The 25394-nt window shown below is 50.3% G+C and overlaps 2 protein-coding genes across 3 annotated transcripts; one reads left to right on the top strand and one right to left on the bottom strand.

Moving 5' to 3' along the window:
- Positions 1 to 314: 314 nt before the first annotated feature.
- apol (apolipoprotein L) lies at positions 315 to 3684 on the bottom strand. The gene is given in 5 exon segments (XM_057015858.1): positions 315 to 1243; positions 1246 to 1658; positions 1783 to 1902; positions 2064 to 2564; positions 3444 to 3684. Coding segments are annotated over 5 exon segments (1605 nt in total). The 5' UTR covers positions 3458 to 3684; the 3' UTR covers positions 315 to 686.
- cacng2a (calcium channel, voltage-dependent, gamma subunit 2a) lies at positions 2488 to 24540 on the top strand. 2 transcript variants are annotated; one of them, XM_057015889.1, is made up of 6 exons: positions 2488 to 2609; positions 3707 to 3820; positions 8987 to 10413; positions 18889 to 18972; positions 22413 to 22553; positions 22945 to 24540. In XM_057015889.1, exons 3-6 carry the CDS (start codon positions 10188 to 10190, stop codon positions 23478 to 23480), a joined length of 987 nt encoding a protein of 328 aa, XP_056871869.1. In that variant the 5' UTR covers positions 2488 to 2609; positions 3707 to 3820; positions 8987 to 10187; the 3' UTR covers positions 23481 to 24540. The 2 variants fall into 2 exon arrangements, with proteins under 2 accessions (XP_056871869.1, XP_056871870.1); XM_057015890.1 differs by lacking the exon at positions 2488 to 2609 and having other exon boundaries at positions 3708 to 3820; positions 8987 to 9573; positions 9690 to 10413.
- Positions 24541 to 25394: the final 854 nt, after the last annotated feature.

Consider the following 25394-nt stretch of genomic DNA (forward strand, 5'->3'; position numbering starts at 1 on the left):
TACCAGGAACACGTGGTGAAGCTGATTTGGTTGGTCTAGAATGTGGTGGTTCGTCTGGTCTTCAAGCAACCAAAGCGGGTCCACATCACCCCACCACTGATGGAGCTTCAATGTTTGTTCTGCTCCCTCCATCTCTACTGTTTACATCCCTCTTCTCTCACTCTCCACAGCTCTGGTGGTAGTTGAAACAGGTAGTTTAGGACTGTAAGCTGGTAGTTTATTCACGTTGTTCTCAGCTCCATGGTGGCTTCATTGTGTCCCTGACTGTACTGAGGACAGAAGGGTCTCTAAATGACAAACTATCAAACAAAAGATGGAATATTTCAGATTTATTTGGAAGATAGACAGACAGTAAAACATTTCTCATATAGATTAATCACAATTCATAGATCTGAAGAAAAGTTACAAAGAGCTCAACGGCTCCTCACAACAGCAAAACGACTGGACTCACGGACGTGCAAGAAGCTCCAGGAAGGGTCTCAACACAGAAAGGAACAGTCAGGTGTGGACATCGGTAACAGGTAACAGGGACTAAATGTGATAAAGGCTCATCTGAATTCTGCTGCAGGAGGAGGATTATTCAGCTCCTCTTGCAGAACCTCAAATTAACAGAGAAAAGATTTAAGATATCTGGATGGTGATGATTGATGATTGATGCTAAAAACCTGCTTGGGGTTTGGGTCTCCTCAGTGGTTGGGATCTAAAAGGGATCTGGACTCCTCCTCAGAACGGCGGCCAGGATAAAATGGGGTGTCCAGGGCGGCCAGGTGTATCTTCATCCTCTCCTGACCTTCTTTCTGGCTCTCGTAGATCTTCTCCCATGACCTCATCTGTGAGCGCCACAGTGCAGCTCTGGCTGTAAAGAACTTCACCAGCTCGGACTGGCTGCCTTTGGATAAACTGAGGCCGTCTTTGACGATGAAGATGATATCGATGCCGAGGAACAGAGCGTTGAGTGCAATGAAGCCGACTCTGGCTGCCCTGGCGAATCCTGCAGCTCCTCGGGCCGCTGCCTGGCCGATATCTGGGATATCGAAGGCCAATTTACTGGCTCCTTTAGCTCCCTGCATTAACCGACCAACACCTGCGATCAACTCTTCAGAATTGAACATTCTAAAAGCAGAAACTGCATCAACAAGTTCCTTAAGTACATCAGCGGTTTTCTCAAGTGAATCCAGCTCTACGGCCACGTTGGCTATCGCTTCAGCAAATTCTTTTTGAGTCGTTCCCTTCGTGCCGACTTTTCCAGACAATCGTAAAGATCTCCTACATCCTTCATGAAGTCCTCAAACATTTTGCTGGCTTTATTTTTTTCCCTCTTGTTTACACCCACCTCGGTGAGGGTGGTGACGAGGCTGTTGACTCCACTGGTGACTCCGAGGCCGATCCCAGCTATGGTCAGACCCAGAGACACTCCTGCAGTTACAGGACTCAAAGCCAAGCCCACAATGGTCATCACACCACCAGCTGCCCCCACTGAGCTGCCTGCTATGCTGGAGATCTTGGACCCCTTGTGCATCTTATCCATCTGACCAGTGCTCTCATCCAGTTTATCTAGAAACTCCAACATCCTGTCTCTCCGCTCATCAAACTCCTGGAGGAAGGTCGACGACAGATCGTCCTGAAACATGAACGCAATTCTCAAGTTCTGGTTCAACCTGACGAAGAGAAAAGTAAAGTCAGCCAGGGTGAACGTGCACAGCTGTGAATGCGAACTGTGCTTTCACTTTGAATCGGTGTCTTTTTCTGTGCTTCTAAGCTGATTTCCTGTTGAGGTTTTACCTGATAGAATGTAGCTGTTTGATGTGAGTCAGCATCTCCTGGATGTCGTCTTCAGACAAATCCACCGGCAGCTCTACGTTGGTTTCTGTGCTCCTTGGTGGACGCCAATCACTGAAAGAGCTGCGACGCAGAAACACCATGAAGTTAGCATCATGCTAATGCTCTGAGACACACCGCATATGATCCATCTCTCCATCTGGGTTAGGAGATCTGTTTCAGACTCTGTGGTGCTTCAACTTTGAAATTTTATTTATTTATTTTTTTATTTTTTTTTTTTTTACCTTTTTTCCATCTTGTCACACATCAGCTGGCTGATGATCATGTATTTGTTCAGCTGGAAGCACAGCACTTCCAAGTTTTGCTGTTGAGGAACAAAGAAGTCGTCTGTGTCCAGCATGAACACCAACCGGAGAGGGCAGGTTTGCTGAGCAGCAGTGATGATGTCCTGAACCAAATCCAGGCTGATCCCGGGGGGAAGGTGCAGCATGTTGTTGTTCTCCCTGAAGACGTGAAGGGAGGTGAAGGCCAGCTTCTCCAAACCATCCAGGAATTCATCAAGTTCCATCAGGCCGTTGAGGGAGGTCTTCAGCACCTCTGCCAGCTCCTCCTCCAGCGCTGCAAACTTCTCCTCCTTGGCTCTTTCTTTGATGTCCAACATCTTTTCTATCTCCATCCCCCTCCCCAGGATCCATCTGGAGATCCTGTTAGAGAAGCTTTTCACCGTGTTGATGTGTTTCAGCGTATTTGTGGCGTAGCGACCCAAGACGGCCTGAAGATCTTTTCTGGAAGACAAAAGCAGCATTTCTGAAGGCGACCCAGCAGTTGAGGTCGGTTCTACACAGCAAACAGTCAAACCTTCTCAGTGCATTCATCTCTACTCCAAATTTATTTACAACATTACACGTGAATTCTTGATCAGCCTGCTTTAAAATCACACGATCAATCAGTAACGTTTATGTTGACTGACTCGTTCAGCACCAGATCCTGAAAACTTCCTGTTTGAGACTCGTTTAATTTCAGTGTCAAACCAGCAGCAACACACACTTGTACTTCTATCTTTGTGAGGACATTCATGGACATAATCATTAGCCAGGTCCCTACCCGAACCATAACCATCACATCTAATCTGCGACCCCTGACCCCTGACCTCTACCTGAACCCTGTTCTAACCTCAGCCTTAAAATGGGGTCCTAACGTTTGGGCCAACATAGCAGCATATGTCTCAAACACGAAGGAAATATCTAAAATAAAAGTTGTGCGATTGTCCTGAACAGTCGCGTCTTGTTTGGTTTGAACGCCTTTTATAAAAGTTTGTTGTCTCGTTCATCTAATGACACTTCATCAATCTGTCATTGCGATAATAAAGCTGCAACAACAATTCAGGTGTTATACGTGCCTTCCTGGTTTTAGTCTTGTTACTGCTCCCTCTTTAACGGCTTCCTTTTAAAGGTATTCTGGTATAAATGCAGTTAAAACAAATGGGATTGAATCGGAATAAAATCGCTCGCCAACGTGCGCAAAAGCTTTTTCAAGTTCTTTGATTCGAAAAAAGAAACGCGGAGCAAATGAAAGTCAGCTTTGGTGGATTCACGGAAGCTTCTGCGAGGTTTGGTTGCGTTTTTAAAGAATCTTTCAGAGAGTTCTGTGTGAGCAGAGTTCACCTGGTGGACTCCATGTTCCTCCTCTGATGGCAGAAGATCCCCTGAAGACCTGACGATCAGATGGGATCAGTGGTCGATCCTAAACCGATCAGGTTTACCTGTCAGCCTGTTTACAAGGGACTGGTTACTTTCTCTTTCACTCTCTCGCGTGACGCCTCAGCTTCAACACAATTGACCTTCAGATGTTTTCCTCCTTTATTGCATCACGTGACTTTGAGAGCTTCTGCTGGGCGTTTGTCTTTTCCTTTTCTTCCTTTTTATAGTCTCCATCGGTGACGTTTTGTCCACTGACGGATCTCCAAACCGGATCTTTTAAGCTTGCTCTTTAGCGCCCCCTCTGGCGACCCTCGGTCAGCACGTGTCTCCAGTGACTGCAGGTAAGAGACTAAAGTCACCCCCATTAGAAAGATTTCATCAGCCACATCTGGATCTGTAGCACCCGGATAAGATCTCTGTGGTGAGAAACGTTTTATTTTAGTTTAATAATCCAGGTTAAACTTTCATCAATCAATCAATCAATCTTTATTTATATAGCGTCTTATACAATCAAAATTGTTTCAAGGCGCTTTCCAGAATCCCAGGGCCTGACCCCAGACAAGCAACAGTGGCAAGGAAAAACTCCCCTTTAACAGGAAGAAACCTTGAGCAGGACCAGGCTCATGTAGGGGGACCCTCCTGCTGATGGCCGGCTGGGTAAAGAGAGAGGAGAAGGGGGAGGACAGGTAGAGGATAGGATAGGTAGGAGAGGAGAGGAGAGGAGAGGAGAGGAGAGGAGAGGAGAGGAGAGGAGAGGAGAGGAGAGGAGAGGAGAGGAGAGGAGAGGAGAGGAGAGGAGAGGAGAGGAGAGGAGAGGAGAGGAGAGGAGAGGAGAGGAGAGGAGAGGAGAGGAGAGGAGAGGAGAGGAGAGGAGAGGAGAGGAGAGGAGAGGAGAGGAGAGGAGAGGAGAGGAGAGGAGAGGAGAGGAAACCATGACCCAGTGGGGTGACAGAGGCCTGTCAGGTGATCATGTTTCCGGACCCCGGCAGCCTTGGCCTATAACAGCTGTGAGGGTGATGTTTGGTCACCCGCGCTGTTCGTTCACCAGACTCAGATCAAACACACAGACAACAAGAGGCCTTGCAAGGGAGAGCTGACGAGCAGTTCAAGCTTCCTCTCTCAACTCCGTCCGTCTGCTGCTCGCTCTCCTCTTTTATTTGGTGCACACAAGATTTATGTCAACCTGACCTCATGATTCCTTCTCCGACTTCTCCGTGTCCTTGAACATGGTACCTCTCAGTGCTGGGTACCTAACAGCATCAACACTTGAGTCAAACACTCATACATTCTTTTCTTAAACATTCCTTAAACATTCTAAATCTACTTACTATACTCACTATAGCATTGAAACGATAACAACAACAATAATTCTTCTCACACAGCACAGCTAAGATGTGACCTAACGATTAGACGACCCCCTAAGTGTGATAATTTGTCTGTCTATGATAGTAACTGGAACTACTGAATTAGTAACAATAAGCTTTTTCAAAGAGGTAGGTCTGATCTTAAAAGTAGCGATGGAGTCAGCCTCCCGTACCTGGACAGGGAGCTGGTTCCATAGCAGGGGGCCTGGTAGCTAAATGCTCAGCCCCCCATTCTACTCCTAGAAACTCTGGGAACCACAAGTAGACCAGCATTCTGAGAGCGGAGCGGTCTATTGGGCTGATCACTAGCTCCTCCAGGTAGGATGAAGCTAGGCCTCTGAGGACCTTGTAGGTCAAAAGAAGGGTTTTAAAAATTATTCTAAATTTAACGGGCAGCCAATGAAGCGACGCCATTACAGGAGTTATGTGATCTCTTTTGTCAATACCTGTCAGAACTCTGGCTGCAGCATTTTGGATCAGCTGGAGGCTTCTTAAAGAGTTGTTTGGACACCCTGATAATAAGGAGTTACAGTAGTCCAGCCTGGAAGTAACAAATGCATGGACTAACTTTTCAGCATCATGCTGCGTCAGCAGCTTCCTGATCTTTGTGATGTTCCTCAAGTGAAAAAAGGCACTTCTAGAGACTAATTTAATGTGTGAGTTGAAGGAGAGATTTTGATCAAAAGTTACTCCTAGATTCCTCACAGAGAGACTAGATGTTAATGAGATACCATCTAGAGTGATCATGTGATCTAATCTATCCCTGAGAGGTTCAGGACCAAACACCATGACCTGGGTTTTCCTGGGTTAAGGAGGAGGAAATTTGAAGACATCCAGGACTTTATGTCTTTTAGACAGGTCTGGAGCTTCACTAACTTCTCTGTCTCTTCGGGTTTCATGGATAAATAGAGCTGAGTGTCATCAGCATAACAATGAAAATTTATCCCATGCTGCCGAATAATGTTTCCTAAGGGAAGCATGTACAATGTGAAGAGGATTGGTCCGAGTACAGAACCTTGAGGAACTCCATGGCTAACCCTACTGTATGAGGAGGGAACACCATGGACATGGGCAAACTGGTATCTATCAGATAAGTATGATCTAAACCAGTCTAGTGCTGTCCCTTTAATCCCAATCACATGTTCCAGTCTCTGTAACAGGATGCTGTGATCAACTGTATCAAAAGCAGCACTGAGGTCCAGCAGAACCAGCATAGAGACCAGTCCATGATCTGAAGCTATGAGAAGATCATTAGTGACTTTAAGAAGTGCTGTTTCTGTGCTGTGGTGAGCTCTAAAGCCTGACTGAAACATCTCAAACAGGCTGTTCCTCTGCAGGTGCTCCAGTAACTGAGTCACCACCACCTTCTCTAGAACTTTAGAGATAAAAGGAAGGTTGGATATTGGCCTATAATTTGCTAATACGTCAGGATCCAGTGATGGTTTTTTAAGCAACGGCTTAATCACTGCCACCTTGTAGGACCGGGGTACATAACCTGTCACTAAAGAACCATTGATCTGGTCCAGGATAGAACTGCCTATCAATGGTAAAACATCCTTCAACAGGTGTGTTGGGATGGGATCTAAAAGACACGTGGTGGTCTTGGATTTCTGAATTAGAGATGACGCCTCAGAAAAATATATAGGGCTGAAGGAGTTTAAGGGCTCGTTGGAGACCCTGTATGTTCCCAGTCGGCACATCTGGTGATGGTCCAGTTGTTGGGATGGCCTGGTTAGCTTTCTCTCTGATAGCTAGAACTTTATCAGTGAAGAAGCTCATGAAGTCTTCACCACTAAGGGAAGAAGGGATACGTGGATCTAAAACACTGTGACTCTTAGTTAATTTGGCCACAGTGCTGAAAAGAAACCTGGGGTTGCTCTTATTTTCCTCAATCAAAGAAGAAAAATGAGCTGTTCTAGCCTTACGGAGGGCCTTTTTGTAAACTAATAGACAGTCTTTCCAGGCTACATGGTAGCTGTCTATTTTACAAGAATGCCACTTCCTTTCCAGTCTTCGCACTTTCTGCTTGAGGGTCCTGATATGTCCTGATATTCTGGCTTAGCAGAAAGATTTGGTCCATTTTCTCGAGCACTTGTCGAGATGAGATTCTGATTGTTTTGATTGGTTGCGTGAGTATTGCGTCACTTCCTGTCTCCTCTATCGTTCGTTGGTTGCATTGTGCACGGGGTGCCGTATTCACTTAATATTGAACACTTGGTGTGTTGTATTCACTTTACTTAAAATTTTGAACACTTGAGACATTCTAGTCACCTGATATCAACAGTGAGAAACAACCCATATTAAACAAATACAGGGCTTCGCCGATCACTAGCGTTAGCATGGCCTCACCATCTGTTTCACCCGGTGTCTTTGTCTGTTCAGCGTGCGAAATGTTTAGTTACTCCTCTGCCTCCCTTAGTGAAGGGAATAGGTGCAGAAAGTGTAGTTTATTTATGGCTATGGAGGCGAGACTTAGTGAGCTTGAGACGCATTTCCGCAGTTTGGAGTTAGCTGGAGTTGCGTCAAGTAGCCAGGGTAAACTAGCTGCTGCGGAGCCGCCTAGCGTAGCTTCAGCTAGCGGTCCCCCGGCAGCAGCCGGCTAGCCAGGGCGGCTGGGTGACGGTTCGCAGGAAGCATAGCCCAAAACAAAGGCCCACGGTGCCCCACCAACCGCTTCCCGTGGCTAACCGCTTTTCCCCACTTGGCGACACACCCGCTGAGAAACCGACCCTGGTAATTGGCGACTCCAGCGACCATAGTTAAGAACATTCCGGGGGCCAGAGCGGGCGACATAGAAGCAAATTTACGGCTGCTGGCGAGACGTAATCGTAAATTTGGTAAAGTTATTATTCACGTCGGAGCCAACGACACCCGGCTTCGTCAGTCGGAGGTCACTAAAATTAACTTGGAGTCGGTGTGTAACTACGCAAAAACGGAGCGGTCAATCACCATCATCTTATTAAAATTAATACTGAAGCACAAGTTGGAGAAACTAATATCACAATTAAGTGTGGACTGTTAAATATTAGATCTCTTTTGTGTAAATCCCTGTTAGTGCACGACCTGATAGCGGATCATCAAATTGATTTATTTTGTCTTACTGAGACCTGGCTTCAGGAGGAGGAGTATGTGAGCTTAAATGAATCTACTCCTCCTACCCATTTTAATTATCATATTCCACGTGTTACTGGTCGAGGAGGGGGAGTGGCAGCAATCTATCACTCCAAGTTATTAATTAATCCCAGACCAAAACATGGCTCCAGTTCATTTGAAAGCCTGACTCTTGGCATCACTCATCTGAACTGGAGGACAGAAAAGCCACTTCTGTTTGTAGTTGTATATCGGCCCCCTGCTGGGCCACATTCAGAGTTCCTGTCTGAGTTCTCTGATTTCTTATCTGGTCCTTAGAACGGAAAAAGTCATTATCATTGGAGACTTTAACATCCATATGGATGTTATAAATGACAGCTTTAGAAATGGCTTCATTTCATTACTTGAGTCAGTTGGTTTCCTCCAGCAGATAAACCAACCAACTCACAGCTTTAACCACACCCTAGATCTAGTCCTGACTTATGGTGTTGAGGTAGAACATGTGTCAGTGTTCCCTCAGAACCCACTCCTGTCAGACCATTCTTTGATCACTTTTACATTTATGATTAAGGATTCTTCTATGCTCAGAACAAAGTCTGACTATAGCAGATGTCTTTCAGATAATGCTGTAGCTAAGTTTAAGGAAGTGATCCCTGTGCTGATCCCAGGACCACCGTGCGTTTCCCCAGGGATCAATTATATAATCTGAGCCCTGGTGAGGTTGACTCTATTACTGAAGGTGCAGCAACCTCACTGAGAATCACGCTTGATTCTGTTGCCCCCCTGAAAAAGAAAATAGTAAATCAGAGGAGGTGTGTCCCCTGGTATAATTCACATATCAGGACCCTCAAGCAGAAAGTGCGAAGACTGGAAAGGAAGTGGCATTCTTGTAATATATCATATATATATATATTTGTCATTAGTTTTTGTTTTCAGTTGTGATGTGATGTTTAAACAGCAGGGGGCGACAAACTCCACAGACAGGCTGGATGGCGCTTTCACACACACGCACTAACGCACACACACGCGTGCGTCTTTTTAAAACGTCACCAGAGGAAGAGGAGCGGAGCCTCTCCAGACTGACATTCCTGCTCTTCTCCGCGGGCGGACACAGATGGAGGCCGGCCTGTCTGCTGACATCGTGACCGCAGCAGCGGCTCCGGATCTCTGACTCTCCTGGTTGTTGTGTAATATCCCTCTTCTCTCTTTATTTAATTCTGCTTCCTGCGTGCGCCCGCATCTGAGCAGAGAGAAGAGGAGGAGGAGGAAGAGGAGGAGGAGGAGGAGAACATTCATCAGAATTTATTCCCTTTTTCTTCCTCTTTCATGGCGCCCGGGCTGAAGGCGCGGGTCCGGCCAGGGTGTGATTCGGCCCCGGCGCGTCTGTCCATCCACGGCAGCAGCAGCAGCATCTCCGGCCGCGGCAGCACACGCACACGCACGCGCTCTTCGCCCTCTTCCTGCCGGCTCCATGTCGAGTGATGGTCGGCGTGTTTTGCCGGATGCTGTCCGCTCTCCCCGGATCACCGACGGACCGACCTCCTCTGTGCGCAGACCCCTGTTTTCGGAGAGAAGCCCCCCAGAGCTATAGGGCTCCTTATGGAAACTGGGGACCAGAATTTTAGGAAGAAGGAGAACCCGTGCGTTTCATTTGGATTTTCGTTCTCTTCTTGCGTTCCTACTCGAACGATTTGATTTGCTCCAAACTGGCGGACAGAACTTGAATCGATCCGTTTCTTTCGTCTCTTTTACGCAGATTCCTCATTTGGTTCTTGTCCCGCTTTGGCTCCCGCATGGTGACATTGAGAGGAGCGGATGAGCTGGAGCGCTGTAAACAAACCTGGACATGTTGAACCGTCGTGCCAGCTCCCACCAGCAGCCTCTGCTCCGTCCGAGCTTCATTCAGCTGTAACCTTTGAAAGAAATCAGCTTCTCCTGTTTGTTCTGCTGTCGCATCTTCAAACCAGCCCGACGTTTATCTTTCTCCAGTTTGAGGCTCTTTGAAGCTGATTGTGATTTTAAAGAAACCAGAGGGGGGGCGTCCCTGCCTCCTCCTACTGTCCCCTCTCTTAAAAACCACTTTTTCTCTTGTTTTGCTCCTCACCCAAACGCAACCATAAGGCTCCTACCACCTCCTCCGCCTCCTTCCTCCCTCTCCTGCTTGAGTTTATCCCATTTTTTCGGTTTGGTTTGGTCCCGTAAATTTTCAAATATTTACTTCCTGTACATCAAGAGGAAAGGGGGTTCCCCTTTCATGGAATGTGGAAACATGGGTCTGTTCGACCGCGGTGTCCAAATGCTGCTGACCACGGTGGGCGCCTTCGCGGCCTTCAGCCTCATGACCATCGCGGTTGGCACGGACTACTGGCTGTACTCCCGCGGGGTCTGCAGGACCAAGGCCATGAGCGAGAACGAGACCAGCAAGAAGAACGAGGAGGTGATGACCCACTCTGGCCTGTGGAGGACGTGCTGCCTGGAAGGTAAGAGGTGTCGCACACTCCTGCTTCTTCTGGCTCAGGATACACACCTGACTGCACCTGTGCTGGGACGTCCCACTGACTAATATTGGAGGCGGGGTCATGTGGACATGTGAACCACTGCCACAGGTGTGACTTAGGTGGGACACAGATGTACGGGCAGGTGTCAGATCTGCGTGACATAAGAGTGAAACAGGTGCAACACGGGTGATTTACGGAGTCTCTGGCAACATCAATCAGCATAAAATACAAGAGCGGTAAATGAGTTGCAGGGCGTTGCTGGGCGTGGCCTAACCACTCCTGGAACCCCGCCCATAATCATAATGACTTTCCAGCCTTGATGCATGTGAGCCAAAACCGATGGATTTGGCTCCTCTAAGAATTTTCTAGAGGTGAAAGCGAGTCAGAGAGAGCGATGAGATGAAGCTCCACAGGATGTCCAGGAGACGATGTCCAGGAGACGAACCCAGAAGGTCTGATGATGGCAGACTTCACCGAAGGGATGGAGATCGAGAGGACAAAGATGGAGCAGAGGATGAGGAGGGTGGAGTAGAGACAGGTCCTAGGTGGTCATGAGATACTTCAGGCTGGACAGGTTCAGCTCAGGGGATCAGGTAGACAAGTAGGTAAGAACTTAGTGTGGGAGGAGACAAAGGGACCTGGTGGAGGAATAAGGAAGTTGGACCGTAGTCGGGGAAAAGGGGTGGAAGACGGCCAGGACAGAAGAGAGAGGACAGGAGTTCAGGAGATACAGCACAAGGAGAAGGGCAAGGTGACAAAGGTCAAACAAAGGGTGCATGATGACTTGTCTGCTAGGATGGACAATTAGGAGATGAGAAAGAATCACAGGTCTCAGAAGGAGAGTTGGAGATGTGAGAAGGTGCCGCAGGTAAGAATGATCACGATTGAGATGGAGATGTGCATGACGGGAAGATCGACGGAGAACTCTGAGGACCTGAAGAATGAGGAAAATAAGAGAGAGCAAAGAGCAGAAGATGTAAATGTTGTGGAGCTGGAAGTAGCAATAGTGGTCCTGATGAGCTACCTGTGGAGGTCTGGAAGTGACAATTAGACACTTCCAACAACCTGAATAGGTTGTGAAGATGTCTGAGGAACCAATGAGAAGAAGCTCTTGAAGAATAAGAGACCTGCAGAGTTGTGGCACCTACAGAGGAATAAAGTGGATGATCCACATGATGAAGCTGAGGTGAAGAGCAGCAGAAGCCAGACTGATGATTTGGGAGCAGCAGGACGGAGTCACACCAAGAAAGAGGACAGAGACATATGCTGGAGTGGACCAGGACATGGAGGACAGCTGTAGGACAGTAGGGAGGAGACGGTGGAGGGAGGACTGCACCAGCCATCAGCTGAGCCTCGTCTTGTTGCTCTGGACAGATGAGGTCAGGCAGGACTCTCCATGGACTTTGATGTTTGCAGATGATCCTGAGGTGTGCAGAGAGAGCAGGTGGGGGAGGAGCTAGGGGTGGAGGAGGAATAGAGGTGGAGGTGGGGGAGGAGAAGAGGTAGAGGTGGAGGAGGAGGAGCTAGAGGTGGAGGTGGGGGAGGAGCTAGAGGTGGAGGTGGGGGAGGAGATAGAGTGGAGGCGGGGAGCTAGGGTGGGGAGGAGGATAGCTGGAGGTGGAGGTGGGGGAGGAGCAAGAGGTGGAGGGAGTGTGTGCCCTGGAGAGGAGGCAGACACTGAAGTTCCAGGGAGGCGAGATGAAGAAGCTGGAGCTTCTCTTTGGGAGGAACATGGAGAGGATCAGCAATGATCAGCACGGGTTAGATGTTTGGAGGTGAGGCCAGAGAGGCCAGGCTGAGGTGCTGTGGACATGTCCAGAGGAGGGACAGGGGAGGAGGTCCACATCTCAGAGCAGAGCTGCATGATCGCAGCAGCAGAGCAGCCATTTTCAGTCCAGCAGCTACTTGTTGATGCAGCAGCTGCAGGATGGAATTCCTCCTCCCTGAATCTAAAACCACCATCCTGGACCCACTTCAAGCCTCAGCTGCTCCGCCTGCCAATGAGGTCAGATCAGCGAGTCCATCTGCGAGCTGCTGTTTGTCCCGATGCTGCTGTGGCGCCGCTGCTACCCGGTATCAGTCTACAGCTGATTGATCGTGTGTGAGTGCAGCCTGAGGTCTGTTCAGCTTGACACCGCTGCTGTGGTGCAACACTGTTGGGGTTCCAGAGACCCGATCACATCTGGACCTTCTCAGTCGTCTGCTTCGCCATTTTACAGCTGTTTTTTTGGTTCTTTTTGGTTCTTACACTCAGCACAGACTGACCTCAGTTGTTCGACTACCAGGTCAGGATCCTGGGACATCCTGAACAGAACCATCCTCACACGAACCCACTGGTTTTGGAGGCACCACTGGTGTCTGGTCCAGTTGAATACCATGGTTTGTAACTGGTGTGTGACTGGTGTGTGACTGGTGTGTGACTGGTGTTTAACTGGTGTGGACTGGTGTGTGACTGGTGTTTAACTTGTGTGTGACTGGTGTGTGACTGGTGTTTAACTTGTGTGTGACTGGTGTGTGACTGGTGTTTACTGGTGTGTGACTGTTGTTTGACTGGTGTTTAACTGGTGTGGACTGGTGTGTGACTGGTGTTTACTTGTGTGTGACTGTGTGTGACTGTGTTTAACTTGTGTGTGACTGGTGTGTGACTGGTGTGTGACTGTTGTTTGACTGGTGTTTAACTGGTGTTTGACTGGTGTGTGACTGGTGTGTGACTGGTGTTTGACTGGTGTTTGACTGGTGTGTGACTGGTGTGTGACTGGTGTTTGACTGGTGTGTGACTGGTGTGTGACTGGTGTTTGACTGTGTGTGACTGGTGTTTGACTGGTGTGTGACTGGTGTGTGACTGGTGTTGACTGGTGTGTGACTGGTGTGTGACTGGTGTTTGACTGGTGTGTGACTGGTGTTTGACTGGTGTGTGACTGGTGTGTGACTGGTGTGTGACTGGTATTTGACTGGTGTGTAACTGGTGTTCGACAGGTGTTCGACAGGTGTTCGATAGGTGTGTGACACAGTGTGTGACTGGTGTGTGACTGGTGTTTAACTGGTGTTTGACTGGTGTGTGACTGGTGTTTAACTGGTGTTTGACTGGTGTGTGACTGGTGTTTACTGGTGTTTGACTGGTGTGTGACTGGTGTTTAACTGGTGTTTGACAGGTGTGTGACTGGTTTGTAACAGGTGTGTGACTGGTGTTTAACTGGTGTTTGACTGGTGTGTGACTGGTGTTGACAGGTGTGTGACTGGTGTGTGACTGGTGTTTGACTGGTGTGTGACTGCGTGTGACTGGTGTGTGACTGGTGTTTGACAGGTGTGTGACTGGTTTGTAACAGTGTGTGACTGGTGTGTGACTGGTGTTTGACAGGTGTGTGACTGGTGTGTGACTACACACCCTGGACCAGTCAACCAGCAGAACTGCTGACCGCCTGCTCACCAGCCCTCTTGGAACCAAACAAGAGATTAGAGATCAAACCGTGACCCTGAGAACCAGTCTGGACAGCTGCCCTCTGGTGGTGGGCTGCAGAGGGGCGGGGGGTTTATCTGGGGGGGGCTTTATCACCTTTTTAGTTATCGGAGGCCATAAATCAGGGGGCCAGTAGGAGGCCCCGGGAAGACCCAGGACACGTTGGAGAGACTATGTCTCTCGGCTGGTCAGGGAACGCCTGAGGATCCCTCCGGACGAGCTGGAAGAGGGAAGTGTGGGCCAGCGACCCGACCCCGGATAAGGGTTAGAGGGTGGATGACATAAATGATTCACTGGAATTAAATGTTCACAATTTCAATTTTCCAACCAAAAGGTGGCTTAACGGGCAGAATAGATGCCCATCACACACACACACACACACACACACACACACACACACACACACACACACACACAGGTTGTGAGTGACACAGTCCTTTACACACACCTCCATCCATCCTCCCATCTCTCCCGTCCTCCTCAAACTCCCCCATTACTCTTCCCAGTTTGAGTGGTGACACGTCTGCAGCCGTCGGCTCTTTTCCTCCATTAAAGATGAGAAGAAAGAACTGCAGAGGGACACCAGGATGAATACAGGATGGACCAGGACCCCCCCCCCCCCCAGCTCCTCCGCTCTGACCTTCCCTCCCTCTTTCTCTCCTCCCTCTCTCTCCCCCTACCCTCCCTCCCTCCTTCACTCTCCCTCTCTCCCTCCCTCTCTTTCATTGTCTCCCCTTCTCCCTCCCTCTCACTTTCTCCCTCCTTCACCTCTCCTCCCTCTTCCCTCCTTCACTCTCCCTCCCTCTCTTTCCTTCTCTCCCTTCTCCCTCCCTCTCTTTCTTTCTCCCTCCCACTCTTCTTCCTCTCTTCACTCTCTCTCTTTCCCTCCCTCTCTTTCATCTCCCTCCCCTCTCCCTCCCTCTCTCTCTCCCTCACTTCCTCTCCTCCCTCCCTCTCTTTCATTCCTTCCCCTTCTCCCTCTCTCTCTTTCTCCCTTCGTTTCTCTCTCCTCCCTCCTCCCTTCTCCCTCCCCCCTCCCTTTCTCCCTCCCTCCCTCCCCCTCTCCCCCTCTCTCTCCCTCCTCTCTCTCTTTCTCCCTCCCCATCGCCTCCTCTCCTCCCTCCTCCCTCCTCCCCCCCCAGAATCAATAGTCCCACATTAATCACCTTTTGGCATCCAAACAGCAACAGGAAGTCAGCGGCGTGCTTCAGTCATGTGACTGTTGTTCTGCTTAAATTTGAAATCCAACTTCCTGGATTGTGGTGTTTGCCGTTTCCTTGGGGTGGTTGGGGGGGTTGTTGCCCTCCACCTGTGGATGGTCCCCTGTCCACGAGTCCCTGAAGGCTTCAGCCCTCACAGGTGGAAACAGGACGCCCTTGTTGTGATTTGTGGCCTGATCAATAGTCTGACATCATCTCAGACCAACAAAAGCTTCCATGACTTTGCAGACTGGTCTGAAGGATATCTGAGCTGTGGCTGAGCAGCGGAGGGATGGAAGGAAAACACTCGCTGGCGCCGAGGTTGGGCGGAGCCTAACAGGCACCAGAACCAGAGAAACGTTCGTAACAATTTTAGAAAGTGCTGCGTCATCAAATCTGCTGGGGGGGTGTCTGAGGGGGTCAATGACTGGTTATACTGGGACAGAGAGGGTCAATGACTGGTTATACTGGGACACAGAGGGTCAATGACTGGTTATACTGGGACAGAGGGGGTCAATGACTGGTTCTACTGGGACAGAGAGGGTCAATGACTGGTTCTACTGGGACAGAGGGGGTAAATGACTGGTTCTACTGGGACAGAGAGGGTAAATGACTGGTTATACTGGGACAGAGGGGGTCAATGACTGGTTATACTGGGACAGAGAGGATAAATGACTGGTTATACTGGGACAGAGAGGGTAAATGACTGGTTATACTGGGACAGAGAGGGTAAATGACTGGTAATACTGGGACAGAGAGGGTAATGACTGGTTATACTGGGACAGAGAGGATAAATGACTGGTTATACTGGGACAGAGAGGATAAATGACTGGTTATACTGGGACAGAGAGGGTCAATGACTGGTAATACTGGGACAGAGAGGGTAAATGACTGGTTCTACTGGGACAGAGAGGATAAATGACTGGTTCTACTGGGACAGAGAGGGTCAATGACTGGTAATACTGGGACAGAGAGGGTAAATGACTGGTTATACTGGGACAGAGAGGGTAAATGACTGGTTCTACTGGACAGAGAGGATAAATGACTGGTTCTACTGGGACAGAGAGGATAAATGACTGGTAATACTGGGACAGAGAGGGTCAATGACTGGTTCTACTGGGACAGAGAGGATCAATGACTGGTTCTACTGGGACAGAGGGGGTTAATGACTGGTTCTACTGGGACAGAGAGGGTCAATGACTGGTTCTACTGGGACAGAGAGGGTTAATGACTGGTTCTACTGGGACAGAGAGGGTCAATGACTGGTTCTACTGGACAGAGAGGGTCAATGACTGGTTCTACTGGGACAGAGGGGGTCAATGACTGGTTCTAAGACCCTAACCCTTTTCTGATGAACTCGAGGCAGCCGCAGGTCGTGACGCGTGGCGAGAAAACGCCGCTTGCTCAGCGTTTCCGAGATCTGTGGAATCAGACCTGTGAAGGTCTTAAGCTCAGGAACATCTCTCCAATGAGGAACCACGTGAAAAGTGTCGTTAGCGGCTCTGTAAATAAAGGAAGAAGCTGTCATGACTGGGAGGTGTGGGCCGCCAGCGCCGCCGGCGGATCCCTGGACATCATCAACGCTGGCTCAGAGCTGCTGCCTGCGTTGGAGTCGTGGACGTCATGATGTTGCAGCGAGGAGCATTTTTGTTTGGAGGTCAAACGATTGTCTGTTTGTTTTCCTCCGGTGATGTAAGAACGTCTCTTCACCTCCTCCTCATCCTCGTTCTGCCTCCCACGTTGCCTCCGGCCTCGGTGCAGCGTCCGTACCTGCCTGCTGACGCACGGACAGCGTATCCTTCCCCTCACCCACTTTCTTTCACTTAGGACATAAAGAAACCTTTTTATTTTCATGCACCTTCAGATTCTCTTTTTCTGATGTTTGATGGGAGACTGAATGATGCTGAAGAATCAGGTGATTCACATTTGCTGTAAGTTTTAAGAATCACTTCAACAGGAATTTATCTCTTTAACGTGAAATCAAACACCCCCGACAAAATTCAACAGCAAATGCTAATGCTAACAGATACCTTTACACCGTGATATTTAATGGTGTTGGAATATTTAGATCTTTGGACCTGACTCTCATCATCCTGTGACCCCGCCCCCTCTGCTCAGGTGACCTTGGATGGTGGAGGCGGTTGTAGCTTGGAAGGCATCTGTGAATTTTTCCATCTAGTGATGCAGCAAAAGTCATCTTGAATGTGTTTCTGTCCCTTTTAAACGACACCTCCCACTCAGGTGTCCTCCTGACACCCCCCCCCCCCCACGGCCTGGTGCAGCATCTGGCCTGATGTGGGCAGATCTAAAGTGCGCCCACATGCGTCTGAGGTTTTCCTTCAGGTGCTTTTTTTCATATGAACTCTCTGATTCGAAACCACAAACCCACCAAAAGGGGCGGAGTAGAGAAGAGTGTGGGGGCGGGGCTACTGCCTTGCTAACAGTTAGCGACTCATTGGAACGTGCTGGTCCTCCTCTGCGGGACAGGCTGAGACTCCAGATCAAAACTGTTTGATGACTCAGCATTTCTCCAGGTCTAAAACCTGATGTATTCCACCTCCCACTCATCTGTCCCTCCGTCCTTCAAAATCTCTTCATTCCTGCACCTACTGACGTTTCCCTCTGTCCTCTTACATCATCGTTCTCACTTTTACATAAATCAATAGGTTTTTTTGATCATGGACCAACTCACACACACGTCCTGCTACTTCTATCTTTGTGAGGACTCTCATCAACAAAATGCATTACCCAGGCCCTTATCACAACCATCACAGCTAACCCCCGACCCTAACCCCCGACCCTAACCCTAACCCTAACCCCCGACCCTAACCCTAACCCCCTGAACCTAACCCTAACCCCCTGACCCTAATCTCCTGACCATAACCCCCTCACCCTTACCCCCTAACTCCTGACCCTAATTCCCTGACCCTACCCCCTGACCCCAACCCCCAGACCCTAACTCCTGACCCTAACCCCTGACCCTAACTCCTGACCCTAATCCCCTGACCATAACCCCTCACCCTTACCCCCTAACCCCTGACCCTAATTCCCTGACCCTACCCCCTGACCCTAACCCCCTGACCCTAACTCCTGACCCTAACCCCCTAACCCCTGACCCTAACTCCTGACCCTAACCCCCTAACCCCTGACCCTAACTCCTGACCCTAACCCCCTAACCCCTGACCCTAACTCCTGACCCTAACCCCCTGATTCTAACCCTAACTCAATTCTCATCTCCAACTTGAAACCAACTCAGTTCCCAAAGATGTCCTCACTTCACTAGCAGACTGAGGACATTGGGACTCCATATGTAGCAACTACCATAACACACACACACACACCACACACACACACACCCACACACACACACACACCCACACACACCCACACACACACCCACAATGTTGGATGGGTGAATGGTGCTCTGGTCAGGTGGTCCTCCCCCTAATGTGTGAGTGGTCATTGCGGTGGGGGGACATTCACAAGGCAACACGCCCCCGCGGCGCCGTCACGCCTCGCTGCCAAGTCCTCCTCATTAGAGGAAGAGCAGAACGAGGCCCTGAGACACCCCTGAAAGGTGACTGGTCCAATCAGATGTGAGATCAATGATCCTCACCGGACGGCTCCTCCAAAATGATTCTCTACTCAGAAGGAAAACTTGTCTGGAGAATAAACCCAGAGAACCGGTTAAAATGGAAATTCTACAACCAAAATAAAAGAATTTTGTACTTTGATGCTAACGGTTGACTGTGCTAACGTGCTCTTTCTCGTGTGAACTGACCTCACCTTGTTTCCCGACAGGAAACTTCAAAGGGATGTGTAAACAGATCGACCACTTTCCTGAGGACACCAATCATGAAGCCGACCCGTCCGAGTATTTCCTGCGTAAGTGCTGCTTGTTGTGGTGTAAATCACTCTTCTCATCTTATATTTCGTAGTTTTAGTAGTTATACTGCGTCATGATTGGTCAGCTGATCAGGCCCTGACGACAAAGCTTCCTTTTTGGGTGAGGAAGTGGACGTCCTTCTTGGTCACTCCTGACCTCTGACCTCACTGTGACCAAACAGAGACACACCCACATCTTTTGGGTGTGACCAAGCTTGTATCCGCCCACTTTTATTCACACATGCACATCTGATGTTTCCATGACGATGACATTTATGTTGCCTAAACAGTCAAAAGGACACATATTTAGATGGGTTAGATCTCACAGGTTCAGGTCTGGAGGAAGTGACATCATGAGGCATCGCGAGGACACACCGATGATGTCATCAAATAGTGGAGAGATGAAGAAGAGGAAGAGGAGGGGAAGATTTAAGGTGCTGCAGTTGCTGAGCAGAAAATCTGACTGTATTCTGCTAAAGAGCACCCCCGCTTACACACACACACACACACACATACGCGCTCACACACACACACACGCTCACACACACACACACACGCTCAAACACACGCTCACGCTCAAACACACACACACACTCACGCACATCCTGCATGTGGTGTGGCCCAATAAAATCGATAGGTCTGGTCCAGGCCATGCGGGGGGGGTGCTCAGAGCTCTTTATCCCCCCAGAGGAGAGCAGGGTGGGTCACATGACCTTAGATGTGCTGGTCCCGGCGTTTGAGTGCAAACTGGAACCTGTTGGTTTAACTAAACGGGTGTTTACTGGTGAAGGAGCTAACGTGCTGAGACGGCCGCCCAGTCGGTCTGTGTGTGATCACTGGGGCCACAGAGGTCATTGTGGGGGGGTTGTGGGGGTCAGGAGCCCAGAACAGGACACTCTTCCCACCGGGGGAGTGAAATGCTGCCAGTTGCTTTGCTGGTTCCTGAAGTGATCCGATGTGACGCTCCGACCCTCAGCCTCAACTCTCCGTATTCTCTAGCAGCTAAAGCTGAGCTCCTGCCGACTCCTGGATGGGGAGCCAGGTCCAAACACTCGGGAGGTGCAGAGCATCTCATCACTGGTGAAGGGCCCCATTAGCATCACCGAGCTAGCACGTTCTGAGCAGGCGGAGGCCGATCCAGCGCGAACGCCAGCGTCCTCTCCAAGGTGTCGATGATGGAAACGTGAACGTTCATGTTGATGCTCTGCAGCTGCTGCGTTTGCTGCCTGTTTATCAGTCTGAGCCGCGACGATCAATACAGAGCAGCCGGTATCAGCTGGCACCTCGGGTCTGACAGCAGGGACACGCACGCCGCCAGCAGCACGGGGCGGGGCGGGGCCACAGCCGGGGGGCAGGGCCACCGCCGGGGGGCGGGGCTACCGTTGCAACCGTCAGACCCTCCAACAAGTGTCAGGAAGTAACCTCCAGCAGGACCAGGCTCTTCCTGGGGACAGGAAGAGGAACCCTCCTCCTGTCCCCAGGATCAGGCAAACAGGAAAGAAAAGCCGGTGAATTTCTGTATCCGGACAAAACGTTGATTCCAAAAGGGATCTGAGGAAAATCAAAAGACGGGATCAAACGTGCCGATGACAGAAAAGCAGGATGGGAACCGCCAACCTTCACAGGAACAGTGTGATTTCAGTCAGGAGGAAGGTGAAAAGGTGTGAGAACGCATTTAAATGTTGGCTCGACATAAACCAGCAGGAAACGCAATCTTCTTCATTCCCAAAGAGGAACTAATCTTTGATTTTAGGTGAATTATCGACAGAAAAACAAAAACAAAATCTGTGAATTTGCACCTAAACTCTTCAAGCAGTCGCAGTTGGAAAGGTGAGAAAGGTGGAGCTGGTGGAGCTGGTGGCTCTGGTGGAGCTGGTGGAGCTGGTGGAGCTGGTGGAGCTGGTGGGGCTGTGGTGGAGCTGGTGAGCGTGGAGGAGCTGGTGGAGCTGGTGGGGCTGGTGGAGACTGGTGGAGCTGGTGGGGCTGGTGGAGCTGGGGGGCTGGTGGCTCTGGTGGAGCTGGTGGAGCTGGTGGCTCTGGTGGGGCTGGTGGAGCTGGTGGGGCTGGTGGAGCTGGTGGCTCTGGTGGGGTGGTGGAGCTGGTGGGGCTGGGGGGGCTGGTGGCTCTGGTGGGGCTGGTGGGGCTGGTGGAGCTGGTGGCTCTGGGGGGCTGGTGGGGCTGGTGGAGCTGGTGGGGCTGGTGGGGCTGGTGGAGCTGGTGGGCTGGTGGGGCTGGTGGAGCTGGTGGCTCTGGTGGAGCTGGTGGGGCTGGTGGGGTCGGTGGAGCTGGTGGGAGCGGTGGTGGAGCTGGGGGGGGAGGTGGAGATGAGTGGTGGCTCTGGGGAGAGCTGGTGGAGTGGAGCTGGTGGGGCTGGTGGGGAGGGTGGAGCTGGTGGGGCTGGGGTAGGGTGGAGTGGTGGGCTGGTGGAGCTGGGGCTATGGTGGAGCTGGTGGAGCTGTGGGGCTGGTGGCTCTGGTGGAGCTGGTGGGGCTGGTGGGGCTGGTGGAGCTGGTGGGCTGGTGGGGCTGGTGGAGCTGGTGGCTCTGGTGGGGCTGGTGGAGCTGGTGGGGCTGGTGGAGCTGGTGGGGCTGGTGGAGCTGGTGGAGCTGGGGCTCTGGTGGGGCTGGTGGGGTGGTGGGGCTGGTGGAGCTGGTGGCTGGTGGGGCTGGTGGACTGGTGGGAGCTGGGGCTCTGGTGGGGCTGGTGGAGCTGGTGGAGCTGGTGGGGCTGGTGGAGCTGGTGGTGGAGCTGGTGGAGTGGTGGGGCGGTGCTTCATTGTGGGCGGAGCCTCAGCAGCTCAGTCAGGTCACCAAACCTCTGACATTAAGTCATTAAAGTGGAGTCGCCTTCAGGCGTCACGCTGGGCCTCAGACGATCCTAATGAAGAAAGAACCACAGAGCGTTCCCGGGGCAGCACCCGGTGGCGTGTCCACATCTGGACGGTAGCTGGGAATGATGCAATTAGAAGAGGGTCATCTCTCAGGACAACTTAATATTTAATCATCTGACCTCACTGGTAACCCAAAACCCCACAAACCCTTCGGGACCACAGCAGACGGCGAGCTCTCGCTTCGTCTTTCAGATGTTCTTCTCTCTGACAGAGACGGAGGGAGGAAATCCAGATTTCACCAGTCTGGGGAAGGTCAAGGTTAAACCAAGGTAACAGATCTGGAAGAGAATCCGGTTCTAAATGAAGTAGCCAGTAGAAAATGGCGTGCAGCCGCTCAGTCTGGGTCCCAGACCGGGTCCACGTGTGGAACCTCCACCGACGTAGAGTGATGAGAACGTTGATCCTGAGGTTTTTGGAATTGCACTCATTTGTGGGCGGAGCTTGACTCTGAAGCAGCAGTGAGCTGCAGCGTGTTGACGACCACCAATGTGATGAAGTGTTGCTGAAGATGCTGAAGCTGACTGTGTTCTTGTCGTCCCGCCGCTCTCAGGCGCCGTTCGAGCCTCCAGCATCTTCCCCATCCTCAGCGTCATCCTGCTCTTCATGGGGGGCCTTTGCATCGCCGCCAGCGAGTTCTACAAGTCCCGGCACAACATCATCCTCAGCGCTGGGATCTTCTTCGTGTCTGCAGGTCAGTTTTTATCCTCGTCACTTCCTGTCTCTACTTTAGGTGCGTTCCAGACAGCAGAACCGGTATGAAATTAAAAGTACGACAATTAAATAAAATGTAGAAAAATTCAAATCTGTTCATAAAGAAGAGCAGGTGTATAAACCGAATGGCTCTAAACATGAACACAAAATATTGACAGATCAAAGCTTTTCTTTGATCGTCAGATGGTCAAAGTCGAGCTTCTTCTCTGGCACGAGTCCTCACTCAGAGAAACCACACAGATGAGGTCCCGGGACAGAACCCTGGGGTGCTCCACAGATGCTAACGGGAACCTGACTGATTGTGTCTTGTCTTCTTTGACCCCTGACCCTTGTGACCTCTGCTCGCCGCCCCCTCCTGCCTGAACGATCAGGACTGAGCAACATCATCGGGATCATTGTGTACATATCAGCCAACGCCGGGGATCCCACCAAAAGCGACTCAAAGAAGAACAGCTACTCGTACGGCTGGTCCTTCTACTTTGGCGCCCTGTCCTTCATCATCGCCGAGATGGTGGGCGTCCTGGCCGTGCACATGTTCATCGATCGCCACAGACAGCTGCGGATCGGAGCACGCTCGGCCGACTACCTCCACGGTTCTGCCATTACACGGATCCCCAGCTACCGCTACCGCTACCGGCGCCGCTCACGCTCCTCTTCCCGCTCCACGGACCCCTCACATTCTCTCGACGCCTCGCCGGTCGGCCTCAAGGGCTTCAGCGCACTGCCGTCCACCGAGATCTCCATGTACACGCTGCCCCGGGACACCCTCAAGTCCGGCGGCACGCCCACCGCCACCTACAACTCAGAGAGGGATCACAACTTCCTGCAGGTCCACAACAGCATCCAGAAGGACCTGAAAGACTCGAGCCACACTAACGCCGCCAACCGCCGCACCACGCCGGTATGAGGGAGGCGGAGGCCAGGATGGCCCCACAAACTGGCCCCGAAGGTGCAGATGGAGTTCCATGTTTATAGACATCTGTTCTTTATGTTCTGCTGCATGAGTTTCCATCACCGTCACGTCTGCCTGGTCAGAACCACCAGAGTGGGTCAGGTGAGGGTCCAGGAGGCCGAGGTGAGGGTGGGAACTGTGGGGGACCGTCATCCATCAATCACATGATTTCATGGCTCTTTGCGCCCCCCCCCCCCAAAAAAACCATCACCACTGACGACAAAACCTCCTTTATTTATTTATTAGAAGATTTTTGCATTAAAACTGTGAATTGTTGCAATCTGGGATTAAGAATTAGCCCAAATTGTAACACAAAAGGTACTATTGTATACGTGTATACACACATATATATGCACATATATATATACATACATATGTGTGTGTGTGTACATATACATATATATATAGTGATTCATTTTATACATAAATTATGTTAAGAATTAAAAATTACAACCTTTAACAAAGCAAAAAAGACAAAATTCCTAAACTAAGTGCTGTTGGAGAAGAAAAGACTCTTTTAGTATTTTTTTAAGCTTCAGAAGGTGCCGCCAGTAGAAACATCTGGAACCTTCTGGTCTGTTTCCTTGACCTGCTGCTCGCTTTGTCCTACTGAAACTTTGACCCCCTTAAAACCAACAAGACTACTAAAATGTTAAAAAAAGGAAACAAATCCTGCAAAAAACTGAGAAAAGTGACAGGAAGCAGAAGAAGGGAACGAAAAGAAAAATGAAAGTAGTTGCAGGAGAATTTAAGTGCATGCTCGATCTGCTCTACGTACTAATCAAAGGGAAACGTTGTTTTCATGTGTTCATCTCTTATGCTTATTTGATACTTATTCCATTTATTTTAATTTGGAGGGAGAATAATTCTCACTCAACAAATCTGCTTTTTAAAAATGGTTTGGTTGAGTTCTTCATGATATGTTGTTTTTCTTTTAAATGTGTTTAAATTAGAAATTTAATCTTTAAAAGGTGCCAAAGTTTAATAAATGATGAACCCCAGCGGGAACAAATTAGCATGTTTTTAGCACTGCTCTGTTTGTCTGAATTAGCTTCTGTCCCATCACATCGAGAGGAGTCATTGAGGTGGCTCGGGCATCTGGCTCGGTCGCCTCCCTTTAGAGGTGTTCCGGACATGTCCCACCGGGAGGCGGCCTCGTGGCCGGCCCAGGACCAGGTGGAGAGATCATATCTCTCGCCTGGCTTGGGAGCGACTGGGGGTTCCCCCGGAAGAGCTGATGGAAGTGGCCGGGGAGAGGGCATCCCTCCTGGAGCTGCTGCCCCCGCGACCCGGATAAGTGGGAGAAAACGAAACAAAACGAAGCTTCTGTCCCCCTGCTCCTCCTCCTCAGCAGATTTGGCTCCTTCAAAGGTCAGTTAAGCCGTTTATTTTAGTCAGAATATCTCAACAGGTCGGAACTGCGACGCTCCCAGGAATGTTAGCAGTTGAGCCCCGCCCACAGCCACAGCTGGATTCCCATCATGCTGTCATTCCCAGGAAATGGGAAAGAGTGAATTTTCACCAAAATGTTCAAATCTCAGATCTGGCTCATTTTTATATAATAAAACTGTTTCATGGCCGCTGGGGGCAGCAGAATGTTGCTGTCGCGCTAGCTGATGCTAACTGTTGTCAGTGGACACACAGGCCGCGGTGCGTGTGTGTGCATGTCGGGGGTGCCAAGTTATGCAACACGGCATTAAACTGACCAGTGACCTTTGTCTGACTTTACTGGATGTTGTTCTGGGCCCCGGGGAGCAGTGGGGGCGGGGCTACCTGAATCCTCTGATTAGCAACTGAATTTAACATAATTCGGTCATGTTGTGCCTGAACATACATGTGGAGCCTCCTGTGCTGCAGCACGCGGGCCTG

The sequence above is a fragment of the Takifugu flavidus genome, chromosome 18 (assembly GCF_003711565.1).
Source record: "Takifugu flavidus isolate HTHZ2018 chromosome 18, ASM371156v2, whole genome shotgun sequence".
Lineage (NCBI taxonomy): Eukaryota > Metazoa > Chordata > Actinopteri > Tetraodontiformes > Tetraodontidae > Takifugu > Takifugu flavidus.